Source organism: Mobula hypostoma, chromosome 3 (genome assembly GCF_963921235.1).
Source record: "Mobula hypostoma chromosome 3, sMobHyp1.1, whole genome shotgun sequence".
NCBI classification, from domain to species: Eukaryota; Metazoa; Chordata; class Chondrichthyes; order Myliobatiformes; family Myliobatidae; genus Mobula; species Mobula hypostoma.
The window spans coordinates 30918091-30943585 of NC_086099.1; the positions used below are offsets into that span (position 1 = coordinate 30918091).

Sequence of the window (25495 nt, forward strand, 5' to 3'; positions counted from 1 at the left end):
CCACGCTGCGGTTTACTCTAAGGACTGGATTTTGCATAAACGGGAACTTTGTCACTGATCGTGTCACAAAATTTTCTGAATTCTTCTCACTTTACTGAAGAAATTTCCTCTAGAGAGGGAAAAAAAGTTTTCGTCTCTGAAACAATAAAATAGAGTAAATTTAAACTAGGCAGAGGAATTTAAACCTTTCATGTCGAACACACTCCCACCCTCAAAAGTCAAGCCGCCAATACTTTAATTCTTTTGGCTGTGAGAATAGATGTTGCACTGTAAACAAAAAAAAAGCCTTTGAACAGGGAGATGAATCCGGGCTGACGCAGGGAACCAATTGGAACATCAAGCCCTCCTCCCTGTGGCTCCCTGTGGTACAGTCTTGGCTAACCCGCTATTTAAACGGCGGCTTTGCCACTCTCAACACGAAAAGCAACCCGTTTTTCCGCGGTGTGCGATCGTGTTCAAGAGAACAGATCCCAACCACCTCCTCTCAACTTCTGCAAACTTTCGTTTTCCTCCCCCGTTCAACTTTCTGGCTTGCTTTTGGCTCGCCCCCTCTCCTCTCCCCATCTCTCGCACGAGTAAACCACTCAACTGCTCCCAAAGATGATATTTGCTTCAACCGGTCGAGCCTTGCTGTACTCGACATGGGTCTCCCTCGTCCTTGGCAGCACGGTGGATGTCAGCGTGCTGGTGCTGTTGCCCGTGGAGAGCACGTACCTCTTCTCCATGAACAGAATCAAACCTGCCATCGACTACGCCATCCAGAACCTGGCGCAGTCCAAGCTGAACTTCAGCGTGCGCTACCTGGACTCTGAGTGTGGCAACAAGGCTCTGTTTCATCTGGTGGACATCAGCCTGCTACAGAAACCCGATGTCATCGTGGGTCCCGTGTGCGACTACGCGGCGGCGCCGGTCGCCCGGCTGGCTTCCCACTGGAACATCCCAATGGTGTCAGCCGGTCCTTTGGCGTCCGGCTTCGCTCACAAAGTCCCCGAGTACTCGCATCTCACGCGGGTCTCCCCGTCCTATTCCAAGATGGGCGAGATGTTCCTGGCCATGTTCCAGCGCTACAGGTGGAAGAGGGTATCCCTGGTGTACGCCGAAGATTTCGAGGAGAGGACCTGCTTCTTCACAGTGGAAGGGGTCCATGTCGCTTTCCTCGGTGCAGACTATCACATGCATTCTGTTAGCTTCTTTGATAAGGACGATCAGTTTGACGACATCGTGCAGGATATCCGGAACCATGCCAGGAGTGAGTGTACTTTTAAATAACAACTTTACGAAATCCATTCATTCCTATCTTTTCACTCCTATCACCTGACCGCTGCTAAGAGAAAGATTAATTCGGGCGTAAATTCAACAGGTTAAACCCAATGTTAGATTCTGATCTGAACAGTACGTTCTGTTCGTATAGGTGAGTCTGGTGAGAGAAGAGAAGATCGGCTTGTACATAGTTGTAGATAATAAAGAACCGATAAATTAGGATACTGACTGGTTAGATGGGCAACATGAACGAAGCTCGTATACCCGGAAGGAGGACCACCCTACTCCTTTTAAACACCCATTTTTAAAAAAACTTTATATTCGGTTTCTGAGATATAAAATTATCGGGGGGCGTATTTAAAAAAAACTCAGATGAGAGAGACGGAAAGAGAGCGAGCGAGCAAAAGAGAGAGAGGGGAAGGAGAGAGGGAGAGAGAGAGGGGAGAGAGAGGAGAGGGGAGATACTGAGAGAGAGAAAGGGGGAGAGGAAGAAAGAGGGGAGAGAAGGGGAGGGAGAGAGAGGGGAGAGAGGAGAGACTGAGAGAGAGAGAGAGAGAGACACACACAGACAGACAGACAGACAGACAGACAGAGACAGAGAGTTTCTCCTGCTAGGTTGCAGTACTCAAGCGGTTCCATTACAGCATAGCAAAGTAAACAAGTTTAGACTCGTTTCTTTAATGTAATGAATATCTGTTTTGCCATAAAAGAGCGTGGGAGAAGTAATTAAGAATTTGTCCAAAGTGCCTACTCCGACGAACCTGTCTACATTTTGTTTGAATACGCATAAGTCACGGAACATTAACTTTTGCCAGCGATGGGTGATTTTGATATCCCTGGGTCCAATTTATTCCAGTGTCTTAAGTTAATGGAGATTTATTGAATGATTTCATCCGTGTTGAGTTTGAAATCTATAACCAGTTAAAATAATAAACCCTGTAAAATACTTGGGAGTGTTTTGAAGGCTTCCACTCCAATCTTCGATATCTGTGGTACAGGCATCGCAAAACTTTCAAGGTAGCACTAGACGCCCCTGTCGCTTCATGTATCAAGAATGACAATACATTAAACCAGATCAATAGAATGCGGCAACGTGATCGTAGAAATTTACTGAATCCGACGTAATTTAGTAAGTGCATGTTAAAAAATAAGCCTTGTAAGACCCAGCGATCTGGATAAAACTGCTTGCCAGAACAGATAGGCGCATAATGATCTGACTTCGTTCAATTTACTGAATGAAAATAATCTGAATATGAATTTCTGGGCCACGCAACAGTTTGTAAGCGATGTAGCACCGTCTTAGGCGGAAGCATCTGAGTCCACACTGCACGGTTACAAAGCAGGATTCGAAGTACCTGGACTGGAAAGGGATCATGAGAACAAGGCAGGGTAGAGTGCAGATTATGCAGGTTTGGGCAAGAGAGAATCTGACTGAGCAAATCTTCTGTTAAAATTGCTCTCTTAGTTTCAATGGCTAAAGCAAACTTAGATATTTTCCACAGTGCCTTGTCAATTTTCATTGTTTTTCACTCATTACCTAAGATGAATTGCATATCAGTATAACTTCTATTCGAGAGATGTCCATTCTGCATCATGACAAATATCAAGTTCTTCTGAAAATCCATCTTTGTAACATAATACTTGCCTTCAACTCTTTCTCAACTGTCCACAGTAAGGATGTAACTGTTTTATTTTCGAATTGCATAAGGTGTAAGGGAGTATGTAACATCCAACCACAGCATCCAGTTGCTTTGTTATGAAGAGTTGTGCTTTCATAAGCACAAGAGATTCTGCAGATACTGGAAATCCAGAGTAACATACACAAAATGCTGGAGGAACCTAGCAAGTCAGGCAGCATTTATGGAGAGGAATGACAGTTGATATTTCAGGACTAGTCCCTTTTCACGACCTGATGAAGAGGCTTGTCCTGAAACATTGACTGTTTATTCCTTTCCATAGATGCTGCTTGACCTGCTGAGTTCCTCCAGCATTTTGTTTGTGTGTGTTACTCTGTATTTTCATAAATTAGCTTAATTATACAAACCAAATCTTTCTATGGCACATCAATAAGAAATGGTAAGTATCAAAGGGCCCTGTTTTTTCCTGTTCCAACAGTGTCTCGATTTTAACATAGAAACATAGAAAATCTACAGCACATTACAGGCCCTTCGGCCCACAATGTTCTCATGTTATATCTCAAATTTCTTTGTGGTCTTGCTCTCCCCTCTCTCTGTGATCTGTCCAGTCTTAAGACATTCTGAAATCTGTCCATTTTCCCAAATTTGGACCTATGCCCTTTCCTAATATTCACTGTTCTACCATCCATAATCATACCTCCTGGTGCCCAAAATCTGTTATTTTAAGCTGATAACTCCTGAACTGTCTCAGTATTAGATTCTGTTTGATATTGTTGCTGTGACATACCAATTGAATGTAAGTTGTGCTTGAAACGAAAGCTAACTTCTGCAGTATTACTGACACTACTAATTCTGTTAAGGGATGACAATCAGGTGGGCTCGTATAAAATTTAATTGCCTCTTTAATTGTTCTGTTTGCTGACCAAGGTGTAGTGACAGCTGCACTGGACTTTGAGTCCGGTCGTCCTGGATTCAAATCCAGCCAGATCCTTGCACGCTTTCCATCTGTGCTGGGTTGAGTGTTGAGCTGACAACTCGGCCTCATAAAAAAACAGACAAAATTGGTAGAGAAATGGCAAGGTTGCCACCTGATATGCCAGTAGGCGTGGAGAGGAGCAATGTTAACTTCTTGAGGAAGGGAATACTACTGCCATTGCTTCATAGACAATAGGTGCAGGAGTAGGCCATTCGGCCCTTCGAGCCAGCACCGCCATTCACTGTGATCATGGCTGATCATCCACAATCAGTATCCAGTTCCTGCCTTATCCTCATAACCTTTGATTCTGCTATCTTTAAAAGCTCTATCCATCTCTTTCTTGAAAGCATCCAGAGACTTGGTCTCCACAGCCTTCTGGGGCAGAGCATTCTATATATCCACCACTCTCTGGGTGAAAAAGTTTTTCCTCAACTCCGTTCTAAATGGCCTACCCCTTATTCTTAAACTGTGGCCTCTGGTTCTGGACTCGCCCATCAGCAGGAACATGCTTCCTGCCTCCAGCGTGTCCAATACCTTAATAATTTTATATGTTTCAATAAGATCCCCTCTCAGCCTTCTAAATTCCAGAGTATACAAGCCCAGTTGCTCCAATCTTTCGACATATGACAGTCCTGCCATCCCGGGAATTAACCTTGTGAACCTGCGCTGCACTCCCTCAATAGCAAGAATATCCTTCCTCAAATTTGGAGACCAAAACTGCACACAGTACTCCAGGTGTGTTCTCACCAGGGCCCTGTACAGCTGCAGAAGGACCTCTTTGCTCTTATACTCAATTCCCCCTGTTATGAAGGCCAGCATGCCATTAGCTTTCTTCACTGCCTGCTGTACTTGCATGCTTGCTTTCAGTGACTGATGTACAAGAACACCTAGATCTCATTGTGCTTCCCCTTTTCCTAACTTGACTCCATTTAGATAATAATCTGCCTTCCTGTTCTTACCACCAAAGTGGATAACCTCACATTTATCCACATTAAACTGCATTTGCCCACTCACCCAGCCTGTCCAAGTCACCCTGCATTCTCATAACATCCTCCTCACATTTCACACTGCCACCCAGCTTTGTGTCATCGGCAAATTTGCTAATGTTACTTTTAATTCCCTCATCTAAATCATTAATATATATTGTAAACAGCTGCGGTCCCAGCACTGAACACTACGGTACCCCACTGGTCACCGCCTGCCATTCCGAAAGGGACCCGTTAATCGCTACTCTTTGTTTTCTGTCAGCCAGCCAATTTTCAATCCATGTCAGTACTCTGCCCCCAATACCATATGCCCTAATTTTGCCCACTAATCTCCTATGTGGGACTTTATCAAAGGCTTTCTGAAAGTCCAGGTACACTACATCCACTGGCTCTCCCTTGTCCATTTTCATAGTTACATCCTCAAAAAATTCCAGAAGATTAGTCAAGCATGATTTCCCCTTCGTAATTCCATGCTGACTCGGACCGATCCTGTTACTGCTATCCAGATGTATTGTAATATCATCTTTTATAATTGACTCCAGCATCTTTCCCACCACCGACATCAGGCTAACTGGTCTATAATTCCCTGTTTTCTCTTTTCCTCCCTTCTTGAAGAGAGGGACAACATTAGCCACCCTCCAAGCCACAGGAACTGATCCTGAATCTCCATGTGGCTAATTTGGGACTCTGATCCAAGCATTGTGGTTGCCACTGTTTCGCCTTCTGAAGCGGCCAAGCAAGCTCCTCAGCTGTCAGAGGACAGCTAATTCTGGGCAGTAAATCCCAGTTTTGCCAGTGAGACTGAATATGTGGAACATCCTAAAGGTTCAGTTGTATTGTTTAGACCCTGCTGTAAATATCATACAGAGCTTTATTCATTCACCTTATCTCAATGTGGTTTCTATCTATGTTTGGCATAATTAGTAGTATCTCAATTCTGAGCGAAATGGTTCAAAGCTAAATGTTAGATTCAATTCCCTCTCCAGCATTAGCAATCATATTCTCAGCAATTACAGGGAGTCAATAATGCTGCAATATCTAAGATGCAGAATTTAAATCAAATATTTAATTTGACTGTCAAATAGATATTGATATTTTATTTCATCATTTAAAATGCATGACATACATAGGAGCAGAATTTGGGTATTTGGCCCATCGAGTTTGCTCCACTGTTTCATCACAGCTGATTTATTAACCCTCTCAACCCCATTCTCCTGCTGCCTTCTCCCGTAACATTCAACCTCCTTATCAATCAAGAATCTATCAGCCTTCGCTTCACTTATACACAATGACTTGGCCTCCACAACTTTCTGTGGTAATAAATTCCACACGTTCATGACATGCTGGCTAAAGAAATTTCTCCTCATCTCTGTTCTAAATGGACATCCTTCTATTCTGAGGCTGTGCCCTCTGGTCCTCATCTCTCCCACAACAGGAAACATCCTCTCCACATCCACTCTATCTAAGCCTTTCAGTATCCAATTTCAATGAGATCCCCTCCCCCCCCATTCTTCTAACTCCAATGTGTTTACAGGAAGGAGTTCTGATGTACTTACAAAACTTCGATGCTAACAAATCAAAATAAGCACTGATATATGTATATTTTTATCTCATTGTTGAGGATGTTGCATTCGCTTACATAACTACTCTGGCTGCAGTTCGCAATTATTACATGCAAAGTTCTTTGAAACATGATAACATCCCACAAAAGTTTAATCCTTTTGATCCCGCTTCCTTTATTGCATCTAAAATTATTTGCCAAGTTCCAATCTGCCTCAAAAAATTGCCCTCATTATTGATTTACACAACATTGGCTGTCCATCCATTTCCAGCAGATTGTGGCTCCTGTCTCATTCACTGATAACAGATTGATTCTATTTGTTGTGGTGCTGAGCAATTAGCCCTGTATTGGGTACCAAGCGAAGTTTTTCTCAAAACTAATTCCAAACTAACTATCCATGATTTGACAATGTTGTAAGATTTCTTCCTAATTTTAATTCTGTTTCCTGTGAATGTTATACTCTTATGGCTTGATTTCACAATACTTTGCTTCAATGAATAACAGGCTTTATTTTAACCTCAAGCATTAAAGTTGGAGCCAGAGTCAGGCATATGGTCCTTCAAAATTGTTTTACTCTTCATTAAAAATTTGTAATGAGATAACCATCAAGATTGGTAGGCCCAGGCCCAGGCCCAGGCCCAGGACCCAAACAGTAGTACTAGAAATGGAACTCCTACAATTGAGCACTGAGTGCTCACCGTGAGGCCTTTAAGTACAGACTTTCCATGAAGGAATGTCGCAGGCAATAATTGGCAGTCTGAGTCTAAAAGGGACAGCAATAGCAGTTCCCCATACTCTGGGGAATTGGAGTGCTGAAACCAGGATGCCTGCCACTTTTCAGTGGGAACCATGACAAAAAAGTCATGTCCACAAAATATTTCATTCCTGCTTGCCTCCATTATCCATGCCTCACTTGTAGTCTAAAAGTCTTTATCTTAGTTTTGAATTTATCAGTGACTTGGCCTCCAAAGTTCCAAGGTACTAGCTTGTTCCACACTTGCTCCACCCTCCGAGTGAAGTAGTTCCCCCTCAGATTCCCTTAAGTATTTCACCTTTCATGCTAAACCTGTGACCTCATGTCTAGTCTCACCCAACCTGAGGGGAAAATGCCTGTATGTATTCACCCTATGTATACCCCTCATAACTTTATCAAATCTCCCTTCATTCTCCCATTTCAACATTTAAGACAAGTTTGGATAGGTACATGGAAAGTAGGAGTATGGAGGGCTATGGTTCCAGTGCAGGTCGATGGGAGTAGGCTGTTTAAATGGTTTGCCACAGACTAGCTGGCTGAAAGGCCTCTTTTTGTGCTGTACTTTTCTATAACTTTGTCTCTAGTGCAACAAAGGTCAGGGAGGAGGTTCAGGAACTTGAAGATGCACCTTCAACTTTTTAGAACAGCTTCTTCCCCTCTGCTGTCAGATTTCTGAATGGTCCATGAGCCTTTGAATAATACCTCACTATGCTTACTCTCTTTTTGCACGACTTATTTTTTATATTTCTTATTGTAGCTTATAATTTTTAAAAAATTCTGCAGCAGAACAGCAAATTTCACAACGTATCTCAGTGATAATAAACCTGATTCTGAAAGTGTTCATGAGCCCATGGACGATTCCGAATACCGATGGCGGAAGGGAAAAAACTGTATACAGGAAGCTCCTGTATCTCCTCTCTGATGGTAGTATTGAAAAGGGGGACATGTCCCAGATGCTGTGAGTCCTTAATGATAGATGCCACCTTCTTGAAGCGCCACCGTTTGAAGATGACCTCAGTAGTGGAGAGGGTTGTTGCCATGATGGACCCTCTTCAGTCTCTTTCAATCTTGCACACTCAAATTATCTTGCAATAAAGGTCATCATACCATTTGTTTTCTTAATTGCTTACTGTAGCTGCACTTTGGTATGGCCATCAGGAGATCTACCTCGGTGAAGTGCCATGGCGTCTTCTATGTCTACTTGAGCATAATCCCTCATCAAAAAATGGTTGTCGGTGATAACTCAATATATAAAAAAGTTGTTTTTTCATGAGATTTATTGAGGCATTCACCCCTTTTTTGATCCTTAATCTGAATTTATTAGGGATGAAATTTGCCTCAGGCAGTGGAGCAAACGAGCAATGGAGGAAAGCTGTCTTTGTCACAGGTGGGTGGATTTTAATGGAGAAGAAAATCAGGCAGAGTATAAATCCATTTGCCGAAACACTGTCATTAATTTTCTTCTGCCACATCAACTTCCTACTACTCTGTCAGTATCTTGTATTTCCTCCTAAAGAGTAAATACTTGCAGCTGTCAAATATATTTTGGGCACCACAGTAGCATCGCAGTTAGTGAAATAATATTACAACTCGGGGCGTTCTTTCAGAGTTCAATTCCAACACTGCCTATAAGAAGTTTGTGCATTCTCCATGTGAACAGCATGGGTTTCCAAAGATGTACTAATTAGTAGGTTAATTAGTCATTGTAAATTGTCCTTTGATTAGACCAACGTTAAATAGGTAGGTGCAGCTCATTGGACGTGTTCTCCACTTTATCTTTAAATAAATAAAAAATAAAAACAAATAAAATATTGTCCGAATAATCTTGTCCTTTAGATTTCATTTGATCCACATTGCATCGTATTCAAATTGATAGAAGTCATCCAGTATCTAGGAGACAGAGTTTTAAGAATTAGGAGGAGGACAGAAGGGAAGTTGAAGAGAAAATTATTTCAGTCAATAGGGAATGGAAGTCTAGAACTTACTGCTCGAATGCGTGATTGAGGCTGAAACCTCAATTACCTATAAAAAATACCTGAATGAGGATCTAACAAGCCATGACCCATTGATGAGGAGGAGAACTTGGCTGAGCCTTCAGCCAAAGGAGAACAGAGATTAGAACTGGCCCTCAAATCTCAGTTGTGGACCAAAAGTACCACAGTAGGTCCTGAGATGGAAGGTTTTGGATTGATCTCTTAGATATTTGAGCACAAAGTTCAGTTTAATCTCCCACGTGGACTGAGGGAATGCTTCAGTGGTGGAGATTTTTTTAAAAATTTATCCATTTGGGCATTGCTGGAAAGGCAACGTTTGTTTCCCAGCTCTAACTGCACAGGAAAAAGTAGTGGTGAGTCACTTCAAAGTACATTGCTAGGGTATTTAAGAGTCAACAGTATGGGTTGGCTCTGGAGATGCATTGCGCCAGACCAGGTAAGGAGGGCTGAGTTCCTCCCAGGAAGGACAGTAGTTGTTCAGTTAGGTTCTGACTTTTAATATGAGACTTTAAATTAAGGCTCAGTTGCTCACTTCGTTGCATGTAAAAAAGGCAAAATGTCTACATTTTAATCTAATATCCTAGTCAATATTTACCTGTTGACTCCTTAAAGTTGTCATAGCTGGAGGTGCTATAGTGGGGAAAAGCTCCCACCACCTATTAAATGCTCTATATTGCTTGCACCTCAAATAGTCTCCGATAACCAGGTATAGCTTCTGGCCTTGACATGTAGCTTAGCTACTAAGTCCGGCAGAAGCGTTTCTACTAAAAGGAGAGGGGGCAAAGGAAGGTTACAGGTGTCTTAAAACCAGTCATTTTGGGCACATGAGGTTCATCAGCTCACCTGGGAGAAAGAAAACTCGGATCCCAAACCTCCGCCAACTTGCGGCTATACCCACTCGTGGGGAAGGCTCCGAGAGTAAGCCCTGAGGAAAAATCCAAAGGTGGAATCCATAAGGCAGCCCTACACTGAGTACAATACTGACTGGTTTTCCCTGCAATGCCACTGGTGCCAGACTGTATTGGTCTTTGCTGTCGCTTTGAATTCATCAGCTGTAGGGAGGGGGGAGCCTGCGGCATGGGCAACAGCTTGCTCTCCATATTGTACTGCCCTGTCTTGCATACTGGCCTGCGTATCGCATAGACAGCTAGGATGCAACACTCATGGTTGACCCCGACCAACAGAGGCAATCGTTTACCTGTCAGTCAACATATCTGAAAGAAGGCTTTCTCACCACATCACCACTAATAGCAAGGTCGGCTGCTATGTTCCTCACTTAAGTAACTGAAGAAGCATGTTGGCTACAAAGCACTTTGGAACGTTCTGAAAAAGAAGTCACAGATAAAGGACATTTACCATTTGGTGCAATTAATCATGGTTTGTCAAGCCTTCTAATCTGCAACATAACAATGTAATTCATTACTTATAGTGTCCAAAGAGAGTCCAAAGAAGATTTACAATGATGGTGCCAGGCACATTAATCGGACTGGGTTTCCTTTCTCTCAAGAGGGAGAAAAAAGTGATTGGTGGACATCTTAAAACCCATGAATATTTTGATAGACTGGACAGAACAATGTGGGGAAAGAGCACCACCAGAAGGCAGAGAGAAAAGATAGCCATCAATAGATCCAATGGGGAATCCGGAAGAAAATTCCCTATCCATAGGGTGATGAGAACGTGAAACTCACAATCTCAGGGAGTAGTTGGAAGCTAGCTACATAGATGTAGTACAAGCATATGAGGGAGAACAGAATAAACAACTACGCTGGCAGATTTAGATAATGAAAGATGAGAAAGAACTTGCATAATGCCAGCATGAACTGGCTGGGCTGAATGGCCTGTTTCTGGACTGTATACTTTATGTATAGTACTTGCATCACCTGGAAACTAACAGTATGGAATTATTGGATACTTGCTGAAGATGCAAAGTAGTAAGAACATGGTCGTCTATAAGATTCAGAATATATCCTGGCAAATCACTCTGAAAGGCAAAATGTATATGTTTAATAGCTGAAGTTTATTAAAGAAGGAAATAATTTGCTTCTATATCTTCATTACTTTCAAAGGAATTTCCCTGTAAGTTAATTGAAGCAAATATGAAATGTTGCTAACAGTTCAGGAACATTTAATCTGTTCACATTGAATGACATCTAAAATTAAATAGAATCTTTCCAAATTATTACCATGCATTTCTCTTAAAACTGAACAAATAAATTACTGATACTTAACTTTAATCACTCAATAGAACACATTTGTTACCAAAACAGACTTAAATGTTTAATATACAGGAAAAATGGCTCACTAATTGTTTCCATCAAACCTATAGCTTAAAATCAGGTCCAAATTATTATGCAGATTATCCAACACATTATTAGCAAGAAAGGCAATTTGTTACAGCAATGGTCTTTGCATGGTTCAGTGATATCAGGAGAGAAATGGAAGTTATGTTATTCTCCATTTATACTACTTCACTATATAAATATATATATAGTGGCCACTTTATTAGGTACACCTGTATGCCTGCTTGTTAATGCAATTATCTAATCAGCCATTCATATAGCAGCAACTCAATGCATAAAAACATGCAGATATGGACAAGAGGATCAATTATTGTTCAGATCAAACATCAGAATGGAGCAGAAATATGATCTAAGTAACTTTGACCATTGGTGCCGGAGTGATTTGAGTAATTCAGAAACTGCTGATCTGGGATTTTCACGCACAGTGACCTTTATAGTTTATAGAGAATAGTCGAAAAAACAAACAAAAAGAATCAGTTCTATGGGTGAAAATGCTTTGTTAATGAGAGAGGTCAGAGGACAACGGGCAGACTGGCTCAAGCTGACAGGAAGGCGACAGGAAGTCAAATAACCAAGTGCTACAACAGTGTTGTGTAGAAGAGCATCTCTCAATGCACCACACGTTGGACCTTGAAGTGGAAGGGCTACAGCAGCAGAAGATCACACATATACACTCATGGCACTTTATTAGGTACAGGAGATATCACAGAAAGTAATTATCTTGGTTCTTGTTAAGCTCCATTGAGCAACACTTCTTTATGACCCAACACCAGGATCTTAATTGTCAAGTTCAAATACACCCATAGCTGTGTCTTCAAAGAATCCACCCCTTAAAAAAATCCACTTAAAAAAAGAAGGAACTGAATGAGATATTTTAAATCATAAAAAGTATAGACGAAAAGGTAGAGCGAAACTGTTCCCCTAGGTAGAAGTTGTTTCTTGATGCTGATGCCATAAATTCAAGGTTTGATTTGATTTTCTTTATTATTATAATCAAATATATCAAGATGCAATGAAAAGCTTGTATAGCATTTTGTTAAAACAGATTAAATCATTATAAGTGTGCAATAGTAAGTATCGAGTTAGAATAATGTAGTAGGCCCTCTGTTGATTGGAGTTGCCTATGGATGGTGCATCCTAGCTATGTACGCAAGCCATATCAGTACAATATAGAGAACAAATTGTTGCCCATGCAGCAGGTTCCCCCTCTCTATACATCTGATGAATCCAAAAGCATGGCAGAGACTGATATAGTTTAGCACCAGAGGTGTTGCAGGAGTTGCCAGTCAGCATTGAACTCAATGTAGGACTGCCTCCAGCTTTGGATTTTTCCTCAGGGTTTACTCCTGAAACCTTCCCCAAGAGTGGATATGACCTCAAGGCAGCAGACGTTTGAATTCAAAGTTTTCCTTCTAGATGAGCTGGCAACTGCAGCTAATGAGCCCCACCTGTCTGAAGTGACTACTGGTTTTAGGACACCAGTAACCTACCTTTGCCCTTTCTCATGTCAGTAGAAACAGTGCTGCTGGGCTTAGTAACTAAGTCAATGTGAAGACCAGGAGCTGGACTTGGTTGTCAGAGGCTATTTGAGATACACACCATTGGGTGCATTTAATATGAAGTGGAAACTAATGACTAATCCCCACTACCGTCCCCCACCCCCGGCTATGACAACCTTAAGGAACCAGTAAGGTAGAACAAAAACAATGTAAAATTAAGTCCAAACGATACTGAAAAAGTGCAGTGCAGGTAAACAATAAAATGTAAGATCATAATGTGGTAGATTCTGAGGCTTAGAGTTTATCTTATCGTAGAGAGGTCTATTCAGGAGTCTGATTACAGTGGGATAGAAGCCGTCTTTGGGCTTGGTAGTACGTGCTTCTTGGTTTTTGTACCAGTGAACTTGTTCCCTGGTATTGTACCATATGAAAAATGTGTATTCGGACCTTAAAATTACTGAGCATGGTAGAGGGTCAGATCAATGCTACTTCAAATTTGCTGCTAAATAAGTGTAATTGTATTTATCTGGCACCTCCCACAACTTTAGAATTGCACAAGGTGCTCTGCAAGCAAGTAACCTCTTTCCAATAAGTTTGCTCTATTGGTGCAGAATGTAATATGCTCTTAACTGTATAGTACAATCTGACTCTGATGTTATTTTGCAAGTGCATAATGCATTTTTGGATAAATACAAATGTAAAACGTATGCTGTATTTTAAATAGAATGCAGACTCATGGTACATGATGATTGTATCAGGTCCATGTTCAGAAAATGATTTTTATCTTGTCCTGTAATCTGTACAGTTGGTCTTTAAACACCTTCTACTTGTCAGATGTGAACTTGATCATAATCAACTGTTCTCAATTAACTCTCCGTAGTCCCTACCTAATACAATTATTATTTGCTCTGCTCCAATTTAATGCTTTCCTGTAAGTCCAACATTTATCCTTATCTAAATGCATCTTAATATTTGAGGAATCGTGGGCGCAGTTTCCTAACTGTTCTCCCACTGAAAGCTCTGTCACCTGGTCAAACTCATTACCCAACACCAGGTCCAGTATGGCTCCTTCTCTAATTGGGTTATTTACATATTGATTTAAGAAACTCACCTTAGAGGGAACATTGATCGAGAGGGATAATAAGTCAGCCATGATGGAATAGTGGAGCAGACTCAATGGGCTAAGTGGCCTAATTTTGCTCCTGTGTCTTATTTTACGAACTCTAGAACGAAGTACTGTGGAGGCTGGAAACAAAATGAAAATAGAAACACCTAGCAGGCAAGGTAGTATTTTTGGCAAAAGAAGCAACAAAATTTCTGGGTTTCTTATGAAATGGAAAAAGGTAGCCAAGGGCAATGATGAAATGTTATCTGTTAACTCTGTTATGAAATTTTAATTCTGTTAGCACCTTTTGTCAATAGTTTTGGGCCCCATATCTCAGAAAGGTCATTGGAGAGAGTCCAAAGGAGGTTCACGAGGATGGTTTTGGCAATGAAAGAGGTTAACATATGAAGAGCATTTGGCAGCTTTGGGCCTGTACTCACTGGAATTTAGAAGAATGCAGGGGGATCTCATTGAAGCTTACCAAATGTTGAAAGAACTAAATAGGGTAGATGTAGAGAGGATGCATTCTGTGATGGGGATATCCAGAACCAGAGGGCACAACTTCAAAATTGAGGGGTGACCTTTTAGAAGAGAGGTAAGAGGGATTTTTTTTTTAGCCAGAGAGTAGTAAATCTGTGGAATGCTCTGCCACAGACTGCGGTGGAGGCCAAGCTCATGGGTATCTTTAAGGTGGAAGTTGATTGTTTCCTGTTCAGTCAGGGCATCAAAGGATATGGTGAGAAGGCAGGTGTATGGAGATAAGTGGGATTCAGGAAATGCCATGATAGAATGACGGAGCAGACTCAATGGACTGGATAGCCTAATTCTGCTCCTATGTCTTATGGTCTTATGCACGTAACAAATTCTTCTCCAACAAAACCCGTAGCAGTCTATAGTTAGGGAAGTTCATGAGCTTCAGCCACAGTGCTATTGACTTGGCTGCTGCTGCTGCTGTGCCCTGACATGACATTAACCCAAAGGGGCAAGCTTATTGCTAAGGGGAATAGCCACCGGGTAACCCTGCACTGACTGCCTATTCCCGTTACTTACCTGGTTTGGCATGGACTAGATGGGCTGAAGGGCCTGTTTCTGTGCTGTACTTTACTACGACTATAACTCTATGAAGCTTTCAGCTTCCTGGATGATCCAGAGATTTGCCAAGCTGTCAGATTTGTCAATCTGACGTTTCATTTACTGAAACCACAGAATCTCCTTAAAATGTATCATTTCAACTCGGGTACTGATCAGTTCTAACAATCTCAGTTTAGCTTAGTGTAAATTCCCAGTTGCTGGCACTTTGAGGCATTTTGGAATGTCTCACCAGTTTAAAGTAATTGTTGAAAACTATTTCATAACAAATAACAGGCAGGTAGAGTAGAAAATTGAATGAGTGTGGATTGCTTCAAAACAAGGGTAGTACAAATATCTTGGGGTAAACATAAACTTCTGTTCTGAAATTGTAATGGTTTTTAGTCATCTGGACAATATATGTACCCAAGATACAATTTTTGACCTCAATTCTGACCATAGCTGGTAGATGGTGAAGGTCAGCCTGGTTATGAGTATTATGCTTCATTGTCCTTATAATTATTCAGAGACCATCCTTGAAAAGGTGCAGAGGCATTGAGGGAGAAGACATTCAGGCTTGCTGTGGTAGTTACCTTGATTGACATCTTCCTCTACCTATCTCTTCATGTGAAGATTGTTGTTTGCAGGAGCTATCAGCATCTGTGGCAAGAGTTAGCACCATCAAGGTGAATGTTGCTTCACTTGGTATTTTCCAACCTAACTTTGTGGTGGCATTCTCTTTGTTTCCACAGTTGTGATTATGTGTGCAAGTAGCCACACTATCCGCAAAATCATGCTTGCAGCACACCGCCAGGGAATGACCAATGGAGACTATGTATTCTTCAACATCGAGCTCTTCAACAGCAGCCTATATGGTATGTAACTATTTCCCCTAAGAATTCCTGTTCATCTATATTTACTGATTTGCTGTGGTAACTCAATCCTCTCTTACCTCATTCCTTGCAAAACTAAAGAAAGAAAAGCAATAAATGTGAACTAAATATTATAATGCTGTTTTTCCTTAATGACTTTTCACTTTTTACTTGGATATATTGTGACCGATCCAATCCATGCTAGCATTTCCAACTTTCCTCTTTAAATTATACTTTCACTGATATGTCTATTTAGTCTTCCCTTAAGTACACTTATAAAATTTGTTTCAACCACTTTCTTGTGCTACTGAATTCTTGATCGTTATCACTCAATGTATAAAATGATTTTCTCAGAATCCCCTATTTGATGTTTCTTTTATGACTGACTTACCGTTTTGCTAATAGTTTCTGTGTTCTTCACAATTCTTAGCATTCTCTCTGGACGGACAGTGATTATCTGGATCAGAGTGATGGAATTACATTCAATAATGGCTTTTGAAGGAAAGTTGGATAAATATTTGAGGTGGAAAATATTACAGGAAGAAGCCAGACCAGATGTTTTTGCAGAGAAACATTGTGAACTCAATGGGATAACTAGTATTCTTCAAAACTTAAACAATTCTGTGCCTCAAGATTCGGGATGACATGTTAACCTTCCCCTTTTCAGTGAAAGGAGTTGTAAACTTTTCATCTCATCCTCTAATTTCTGATTTACCCATTTAAATCAGCTTTGTACTTACTGCTTCCATATTGTTTATTCCTGATTGAGACTGTGTAAGACAATCTATGTCTTACCAGAGTTTAATATTCTGTAAGTTTATCATAAATTCTTTCTTTAGCAATTCACAGCCTTTAGAAATAAATTGCTCTTAATAACTTAATTACTTAAAGGTTTAATAATTTAAACCTTTACATTAATAGATGGAGAAATAGTAAAAAAAATCACTAAATATTGTAACTTACTGGAATATCTCCAAATGAAATAATTTACAATATGCACCTTGATAGTGAAGCACTAAGCAATGGATTTTTTATTCAGATGGCAGGTTGCAGCCATTCACTCACTTCCTGAAAATGTCTACAGACAATGGTCTGCTTTCTCTTCCTCCTCCCATCTTCAGGTAGTGGCTGTAATTTCTTTGCAGCCCCATCTTGTGGAGGAAGAAATCCTTTGCTCTCTCAAAAATTCAAAAGTAAATTTTTTACCAAAGTACATAACTGTGACCATACCCTACCCTAAGATTTATTTTCTTGCAAGCATTTACAGGAAAATAAAAAATACAATAGAATTTATGAAAAAATCCTATACATAAACAATGACCGACAAACAAGAGCATATTCGCAATTTGCGAACAGATTTCAGGAGCATAATCTATTTGTACATTGTGGAGATCCTGTATTATCTTGTGGTGATTTTCATAGCACTCCTCAATTTCATTATTGTCCACAGGCATGAATATTTTATTGATTGCAAAACTGTAATTTAAATGGCTAATACAATTGTAAATTGTCCCAGTACCGTGGTTTCAGGAAATTCTTATTCCACCTTTAGCTCCCCTCTCACCTCTTTTCACTTTGATATGGACCTATTTTGTTAGTTATAGAGCATAGAACATAGAATAGTACAGCACAGTACTGGCCCTTCGGCCCACATTGTCGTGCCGACCCTCAAACCCTGCCTCCCATATAACCCCCCACCTTATTATTATCATCCACGTCATTGCTATAGATAATAAACAACAATGGACTTAGCACCAATCCCAGTGGCACTCCACTAGTCACAGGCCTCCAGTCAGAGAGACAATTATCTCCTACCACTCTCTGGCTTCTCTCACGAAGCCAATATCTAGTCTAATTAACTACCTCATCTTGAATGCTGAGCAATTGAACCTTCTTGACCAACGTCCCATGTAAAACCTTATCAAATGCCTTGTTAAAGTCCATATAGACAAAATCCATTGCCTTGCTTGTTGTCTTCCCATGTTGTCTGCTCTGTTAATCCTAATTTTCTGAAAACATAGTGCAAGCTTTTGAGTTCCTTATTCAAATGCCTTTTCTCAAAGTATGAATTTAAATAACATGTACATGTTCATGTATCATCTATTTTGGAGTGAGGAAGACTACCTGAGAGCAAAATATTAAGTGCATTAAAGAAGCTATTTAGTTGAACCTTCCAAACAGAAGCAATTGTCTCTTTTGATGCACACTGGAAGCCCATTCAATCTCATACAATAGATGTCCAGCAGGCAATAGACAACTCCTTCAATTTAAATCCAGTTTATGTCTACACACTTGTGTACATTGTGGAAGGAACTGATGAGAAGGTTAGAGTCAGAATCAGATTTAATATCAATGCAAAAAATTGTTGTATTGTGGCAGCACTACAATGCAATACATAAAAAAACTATAAATTACAAGAAGTATATTTACAGATAATTCAATAAATAGTGCAAAAATAGTGAGGTAGTGTTTAAGGATTGGTTCATTCTCCATTCGGAAATATGATGGTGGAGGGGAAAAAGCTGTTTCTAAAACAGTGTGTGTCTTCAGGCTTCTGTAATGAGAACAGGGCATATCCTGGGTGTGGCTGAAGCAGAAATTATATTCAGTATCTGCAAGGAACTTGTAATGATAATCATCTGTATTGAAAGTTCTATATGGGTATTTTAATAGAAGGGCCAAAATTTTAATTCTATCCAATAAATGACAGTACAGGTATAGACAAAACTAGGTATTAAGCTGTTAATCAGCCTTCACAAAAAGCATCTCTTCTCTATATGCTCAAATGGGTCTAATTATAGACTAGTTATTGCACTGGGCTTATAGTCAAGGGATCTGGACTAATGATCTGGAGGTAGAAATTTATGGCAGCAGAGGAATTTCAAATTTATCAGTGAATTAAATCTGGGATTAAAAAGCTTGGACCAGTAAAAACAAACTCATCTGGTTTATTACTGTATTTTATTTCATCTGGCATATAACTGCTCTCCATTCAGTTCAAAGACAACTGCAGAAGAGCAATAAAAACTGCTCTTGCCAAAGTTACCCTCATTCCACAAATCAATAAAAAAACTCATTTCCAGATCTACAAAATATTGTCATAATATATGTCTGTAGCAGTAGAGCGCTACTGTGCAGTCAGTATCTCTGTTTAATGCATTGCCTGCTAATTTTAGTATACTCTGGACTCCATATTTAAGCAGATTGATGTGAGTTACCAAGTTGCTCCTTCTAGACTCCTGATGACTGTATGATAAAAAGACATTGCAGCAGAATTAAGCCATTCAACCCATTAAGGCTGCTCTGCCATTTCATTATGGATGATTTATTATCCTTCTCGAACCCTATTCTCTTGCCTTCTCCCCATAACCATTGACACCCTTAATCATCAAGGACCTATAAACCTCCACTTTAAATATAAAATTCTAAGAGTTCAAGGTTCAAAGTCAAATTTATTATCAGAGTACATACATATGTGTCACCACATACAACCATGAGATTCTTTTTATATGGGCATACTTAGCAAATCTATAGAACAGTAGCTGTAAACAGGATCTGTAAACTGCAAAGATCAGAAACTATAAACTGTAAACAAACTGTGCCAATGTAGATAATAAATAAATAGCAATAAATAATGAGCATGAAAAGACAAGATAAAAGAGTTCTTAAATGAGTGTAGTTATCTCCTCTTGTTCAAGAGCCTGATGGTTGAGGGGTAGTAGCTGTTCTTGAACCTGATGGTGCGATACCCAATATATTAAATGACTTGACCTCCATAGCTCTTTGTGGGGATGAATTTCACAGATTTACCACTCTCTGGCTAAAAATTCCTTTCCAAATCTGTTTTAAAGGGACTGATGCTAGCAGATAACATAAGCAACAAATTGATGTGGTACTCTCAAGCTGCAGCTTTTGTCAGTGAAGGCATTATGCTAATAGATCATGAGGCGCAAATTTGTCATTGGAAAAGCAGCAAATGCAGTAATATGATTAGCACCAGGAAATAGTTGACACTGATTCCCAGTAGGTTCTGTTTCACCTGGAAGTGATTTCAAGCTGGCATTAACCTATTGTGGTCAATTTGATTCTTGAGCAATTTGCACAAAAAAAGACACAAATTGATCTAGTTCTCCATTACAATAACCAAGGTTTTGGTTCATTATTGTCACAGATACCAAGATATAGTGAAGTTTGTCTTGTGTACTATTAATACAGAATAAATCATACACAATGCATTATGCTAGGATAAGTTAATACAATAACGAAGCAGAATAAACTGTAATTTTTTTAACCAAAGAAGTACAGTGCAGGTCAATGATAATGTGCAAGATGATAACGAGGTAGATTGTAAGGCCAAGAGGAAGATTCTGAAGCTCAGAGTTCATCTTATTGTACAGGAGGTCTTTTTAATAGTCTGCTAACAGTGGGATAGAAGCTGCCCTTGAACCTGCTGGTATTGGCTTTCAGGCTTTTGTACCTTCTGCTTGATGGGAGATGGGGGAAGAGAGAATGGGTGAGAGGGTGGGTAAGGTCTTTGATTATGCTGGTTACATCACTCAGGCAGAATCCACAGAGGGGAAGCTGGTTCCTGTGATGTGCTGAGCTGTGTCCACTTCTCTCTCTGCAGTTTCTTGTGGTCATGTGCAGAGCAGTTGCCATGCCAACTGACCTTCTGTAAGATAATGTGATACACAGAAGCCTTGTTATTACCTTCTATGTCTATTCTATACCATTAAAGTAAAACATTTACTTATTGTAATTTTGTTGCTAGCAGTAATAGTAATATCACATTTATAGTTAATCAATTTCTTGCACTTTTTTTGCCAGCTTTAGGTGTAACACAAAGCTGATTTTAAATAAATTAGTATTTATATTAATTAATTGTTTTAAGTAACTGAAGTAGATAATTATATTCAAACAGTAAAATAAGATTGTATTATTATAAAGTAAAATCTTTTATTTTCTTCTTAGGAAATGGCTCATGGAAACAAGGAGATAAATTTGATCTTGAAGCAAAACAAGCTTACCAGTCACTTCAGACTGTGACTCTACTAAAGACGGCAAAGCCAGAGTTTGACAAGTTTGCTGCCGATATGAAAAACAGATCTCTCCATCAGTATGATTTGACATATGAAGATGATAATGTACGTAAGTCTGTCATTTAATTTAAAGAAATTTAATTGTTCTATTGTTCTAACAGACACTTGGTTCTGGAAGGTGAATGATAGAATCAATTTAGGTTGATTTGTGAATGTATCCAGCGGCAGACTAGGACAGTGAACCAGACAAAACAATATCTGAGAGTTACTTCATCATTTTTTAGCACAGTGAAATAATTTCTTTAATAAATTAAATGTAGGGCAGAGTGTATGGTGACTGCAAAAACAATGCTGATTTATATTATAAATATATACTTTGGAAAAATGATGAGTGTAATCTTGAAAATTTTTGATAACTGGCAAGAAAACTTAGTTGTCCAAGACCCTCAAATTTAAAATATGTCTATTAAGGCCATCAAGAATGGAAAGCTAGAAAATAGTGTATGATTTTAGAAAATTGCCTGTTTGCAAGTTATAATTGTCTGTTTGAAGATTGATTCTATCTCAGGTGATTGATACAGACTGTTGTTTGCTCAGAGTCATAGAGTCTTTCCTCATAGATTCTCCAGATGATTGATATCACCCCACATATGTAAAAAATTCATTTTATTAAAACAAAAATAAAATAATCAGTAATAACTTGTGCTGTTCATGGAAGATTTTATGTTTGAGTATGTGGGTGAATTTTGACTGGAAACTGAAGAGCATGCTGACTTTTTTTAAGAATAGCTAAAGCAGAAATGTTATGTCAGTTTGTAAAGGATACCCTCTGAGCTTCATCTTGCAGTGTACATGGGGTTAGTGCTAAAGCTCTTCACCACGGAGCTGGATTTAGACTTAGTTATTTTTTAAGATTTATTGCTCCTGCTATCTTTCGTTTCTTTCTTGCTTTCATGGCTACCCAGAGAAGAAGAATTCAAAGTTGTATACTTTGATAATGAATGAACCATTGAAATACTGCACAGAATGACCCCTTCGAGCCATGCCGTCCAGCAATACTTGATATAACCCTAGCCTAATCACAGGACAATTTATAATGTCCAATTAACCTACCAACTGGTACATCATTGGACTGTAGGAGGAAACTGGAGCACCCAGAGGAATCCCATACAGTCACAGGAGGTGCAAACTCCTTACAGACAACAGCAGGAATTGAACCCAGATCACTGGCATAGTAAAGTGTTGTGCTAACCACTATGCTACCATGCTACCCTATGTAATTCCAATGAAATTCTTATGTTGGATCTTTTCCAACGATTGGAGGGGCATTCAAATTAAGCACTAATTTAGGGCTATGTACGAGGGGTTAGATTAATCTTACAGTAGGTTGTAAGATCAGCTCAACATCAAAGACCAGAGGGCTTTTAATGTGCTGTAGTAGTCTATGTTCTAATTAGAACATCCAGAATGAGAATCAGGTTTAATATCATTGGCATATGTCATGAAATTAGCTGTTTTGCTGCAGCAGTACAATGTAATACATAATAAAAATAACTATAAATTTATGACTATAAATAAATTATGTATATCTGCTTATCAGAAGTTTGCTTAACAGAATACAGACTGATAAGCAGGCACTGGTCAACCAAACAGACATAGTAATACTGGACAAGGAACAGTAATAGATGAGGCAATCCCAAATGACAGTAACTTCAGGAAGAAAGAATATGAGAAGCTGGAGAAATACCAGGGCTTGAAAGAGCAGATAGAAAGGATGTGGATGGTTAAAGCCAGAGTAATCCTGGTGGTGATAGGAACACTTGGAGCTGTGACACCTGGACTGGGAGAGTGATTCCAACAAATCGCAGGAACAACATCTGAGATCTCGGCCCAGAAGAGCACACTACTAGGAACTGCAAGGGTACTGCATTGACTCCTCAAGCTCCCAGGCCTCTGGTTGAGGACCTGAGATTGAAGAAAAAAAATACACCTACACACCACCCATAAGGGATGAGAAAAGAATATATAAATTAAATAAGTAGTTCAAAAAGAGAGAGATAAAACTTTGAGGCAGTGTACATTGGTTCATTATCCATTCAGAAATCTGATGGCAGAGAGGAAGCAGCTGTTCCTAAAATGTTGAGTGTGTATCTTCAGGCTTTTGTTCCTTGTCCCTGTTGATAGCAATGAGAAAAGGGCATGTCCCAGGATAAATCTTCAAAAATATTGACACCAGGAACTTGAGACTACTTCCCCCGCATTCCAAAGCTGATCCCTCGGTGTGTGATCTCTTGACTTCCCCTTCTTGAAGTCCACAATCAATTTTTTTGGTCTTACTGATGTTGAGTGCAACACTCACAACGCGCTGGAGGAACTCAGCAGGTCGGGCAGCATCCGTGGAAAAGATCGGTCGACGTTTCGGGCAGGAACACTTCGTCAGGACTGAGGTTGAGTGCAAGTTTGTGTTGTGACACCACTCAACCCACTGATGTATCTCTCTCCTGTACACCTCTTCATCACCATCTGAAATTCTGTCAACAATATTCTGTTAACATTGGCAAATTTATATCTGGTGTTTGAGCTGTGCCTAGCCACAAAGTGTAGAGGGACCAGTGCAGTGGATCCTTGCGGTATGCCACTGTTGATTGTCAGCAAGGAGGAGATGTTATTTCCAATCTGCACAGACTGTGGTCTCCTGATGAGGAAATCAAGGATCTAGTTGCAGAGAGAGGTACAGAGGTCCAGGTTTTGGAGCTTGTTGATTAGTACTGAGGGTGGGATGGTGTTGAACGCTGAACTGTGTTCAATAAACAGCAGCCTGATGTAGGTATTGTTGTTTTGAGGTGGTGAAAGGCTGAGTGGAGAGCCACTGATATTGCATCCATAGTAAACCTATTGTGGTGACAGGCAAATTGTAGTGGATCCATGTCCTTACTTAGGCAGGAGTTGATTTTAGCCTTGACCAACCACTCATCACGGTAATTGTACGTGCAGCTGGGCAATAGTTGTTGAGGCAGCTCACCCTGCTCTTCTTAGGAACTGGTATGATTGTTGCCCCAATGAAACAGTTGGGAACCTCCCATTGCAGCAGTGAGAGATTGAGGGAAAGGAAATTATTGGCCAGTTAGCCTGACCTCAGTGGCTGGGAAGATGTTGGACTCTATTATTAAAGCTTAAAGTAAACTTATTATCAAAATACATATATGTCAGCATATACAACATTGACATTAATTTCCTTGTGGGCATACTCAATAAATCTAATAACCATAATATAATCAGTGAAAGGCTGCACCAACTGGGTGCACAACCAGTGTGCAAAAGACAACAAACTATGAAAATGCAAAAGAAGAAAAAATAATAATAAATAAATAAGCAATAAATATTGAGAACATGAGATGAAGAGTCCTTGAAAATGAGTCCATAGATTGCAGGTACATTTCAGAGATGGGGCAAATGAAGTTATCCCCTTTGTTTCAAAAGCTTGAAGGTTGATGGCTAATAACTATTCCTGAGCTTGCTGGTGTGATCCATGAGGCTTCTGTACCTTGTTCCTGATGGCAGCAGCGACAAGAGAGGATGACCTAGGTGGTAGGGGTCCCTGATGATAGATGCTGCTTTTCTGTGACAACGCTACGTGTAGATGTGGTCAATGGTGGGGAGGGACTTACCTGTTATGGACTGGGCCGTTTCCATTACTTATTGTGGGATTTTCTGTTCAAGGGCATTGGTGTTTCCATACCAGGCTGTGATGCAGCCAGTCAATACACTCTTCACCACACACGTACAGAGGTTTGTCAAAGTTTTAGATATCATGCTGAACCTTCACAAACTCCTCAGGAAGTAGAGGTGCTTCCATGCTTTTTTCAAAATTGCACCTACGTTGTTGGGCGAGTACAGGTCTTCTGCAATAATAACACCACGGAACTTAAAGTTGCTGAGCTTCTTTACCTCTGATCCCCGATGAGGACTGGCTCATGGACCTCTGGATTCCTCCTCCTGGAGTCAATAATCATCTCCTTGGTCTTGCTGACATCGGGTGACGGCACCATTCAGCCAGATTTTCAGTCTCCCTCCTATACGCTGACTCGTCACTACTTTAGATTCGGCCTACGATAGTGGTGTTGTCAGCAAACTTGAATATGCCATACAGTCATAGGTGTAAAGCAAGCAGAGCAGGGGGCTAAGCACATATCCTCACGGAGGAACACCTGTGCTGATGGAGATTGTGGAGGAGATGTTGCCAATCCAAACTGACTGGTGTCTGCAGGTGAGGAAATTGAGGACCCGAGGAGATATTGAATCTGTGGAATGCTCAGACTGCAGTGGAAGCCAAGTCTATGGGTATATTTAAAGTGGAAGTTGATAGTTTCCTGATTGGTCAGGGCATCAAAGGATATGGTGAGAATGCAGGTGTATAGGGTTGAGTGGGGTCCAGCGTCAGCCT

General features: G+C 40.2%; 1 protein-coding gene across 3 annotated transcripts in view; it reads left to right on the forward strand.

Annotated features, from left to right (window-relative positions):
* The first annotated feature begins 263 nt into the window (after nucleotides 1-263).
* The window catches only part of npr3 (natriuretic peptide receptor 3), an 82380-nt gene continuing 57148 nt past the window's right edge, over nucleotides 264-25495 (forward strand). For all 3 annotated transcript variants that reach the window (XM_063042844.1, XM_063042845.1, XM_063042846.1), the window contains exons 1-3: nucleotides 264-1249; nucleotides 15893-16015; nucleotides 20984-21156. In XM_063042844.1, the coding sequence (XP_062898914.1) occupies nucleotides 601-1249; nucleotides 15893-16015; nucleotides 20984-21156 (945 nt within the window). In that variant the 5' untranslated portion in view covers nucleotides 264-600. The remainder of the gene's footprint in view (nucleotides 1250-15892; nucleotides 16016-20983; nucleotides 21157-25495) is intronic.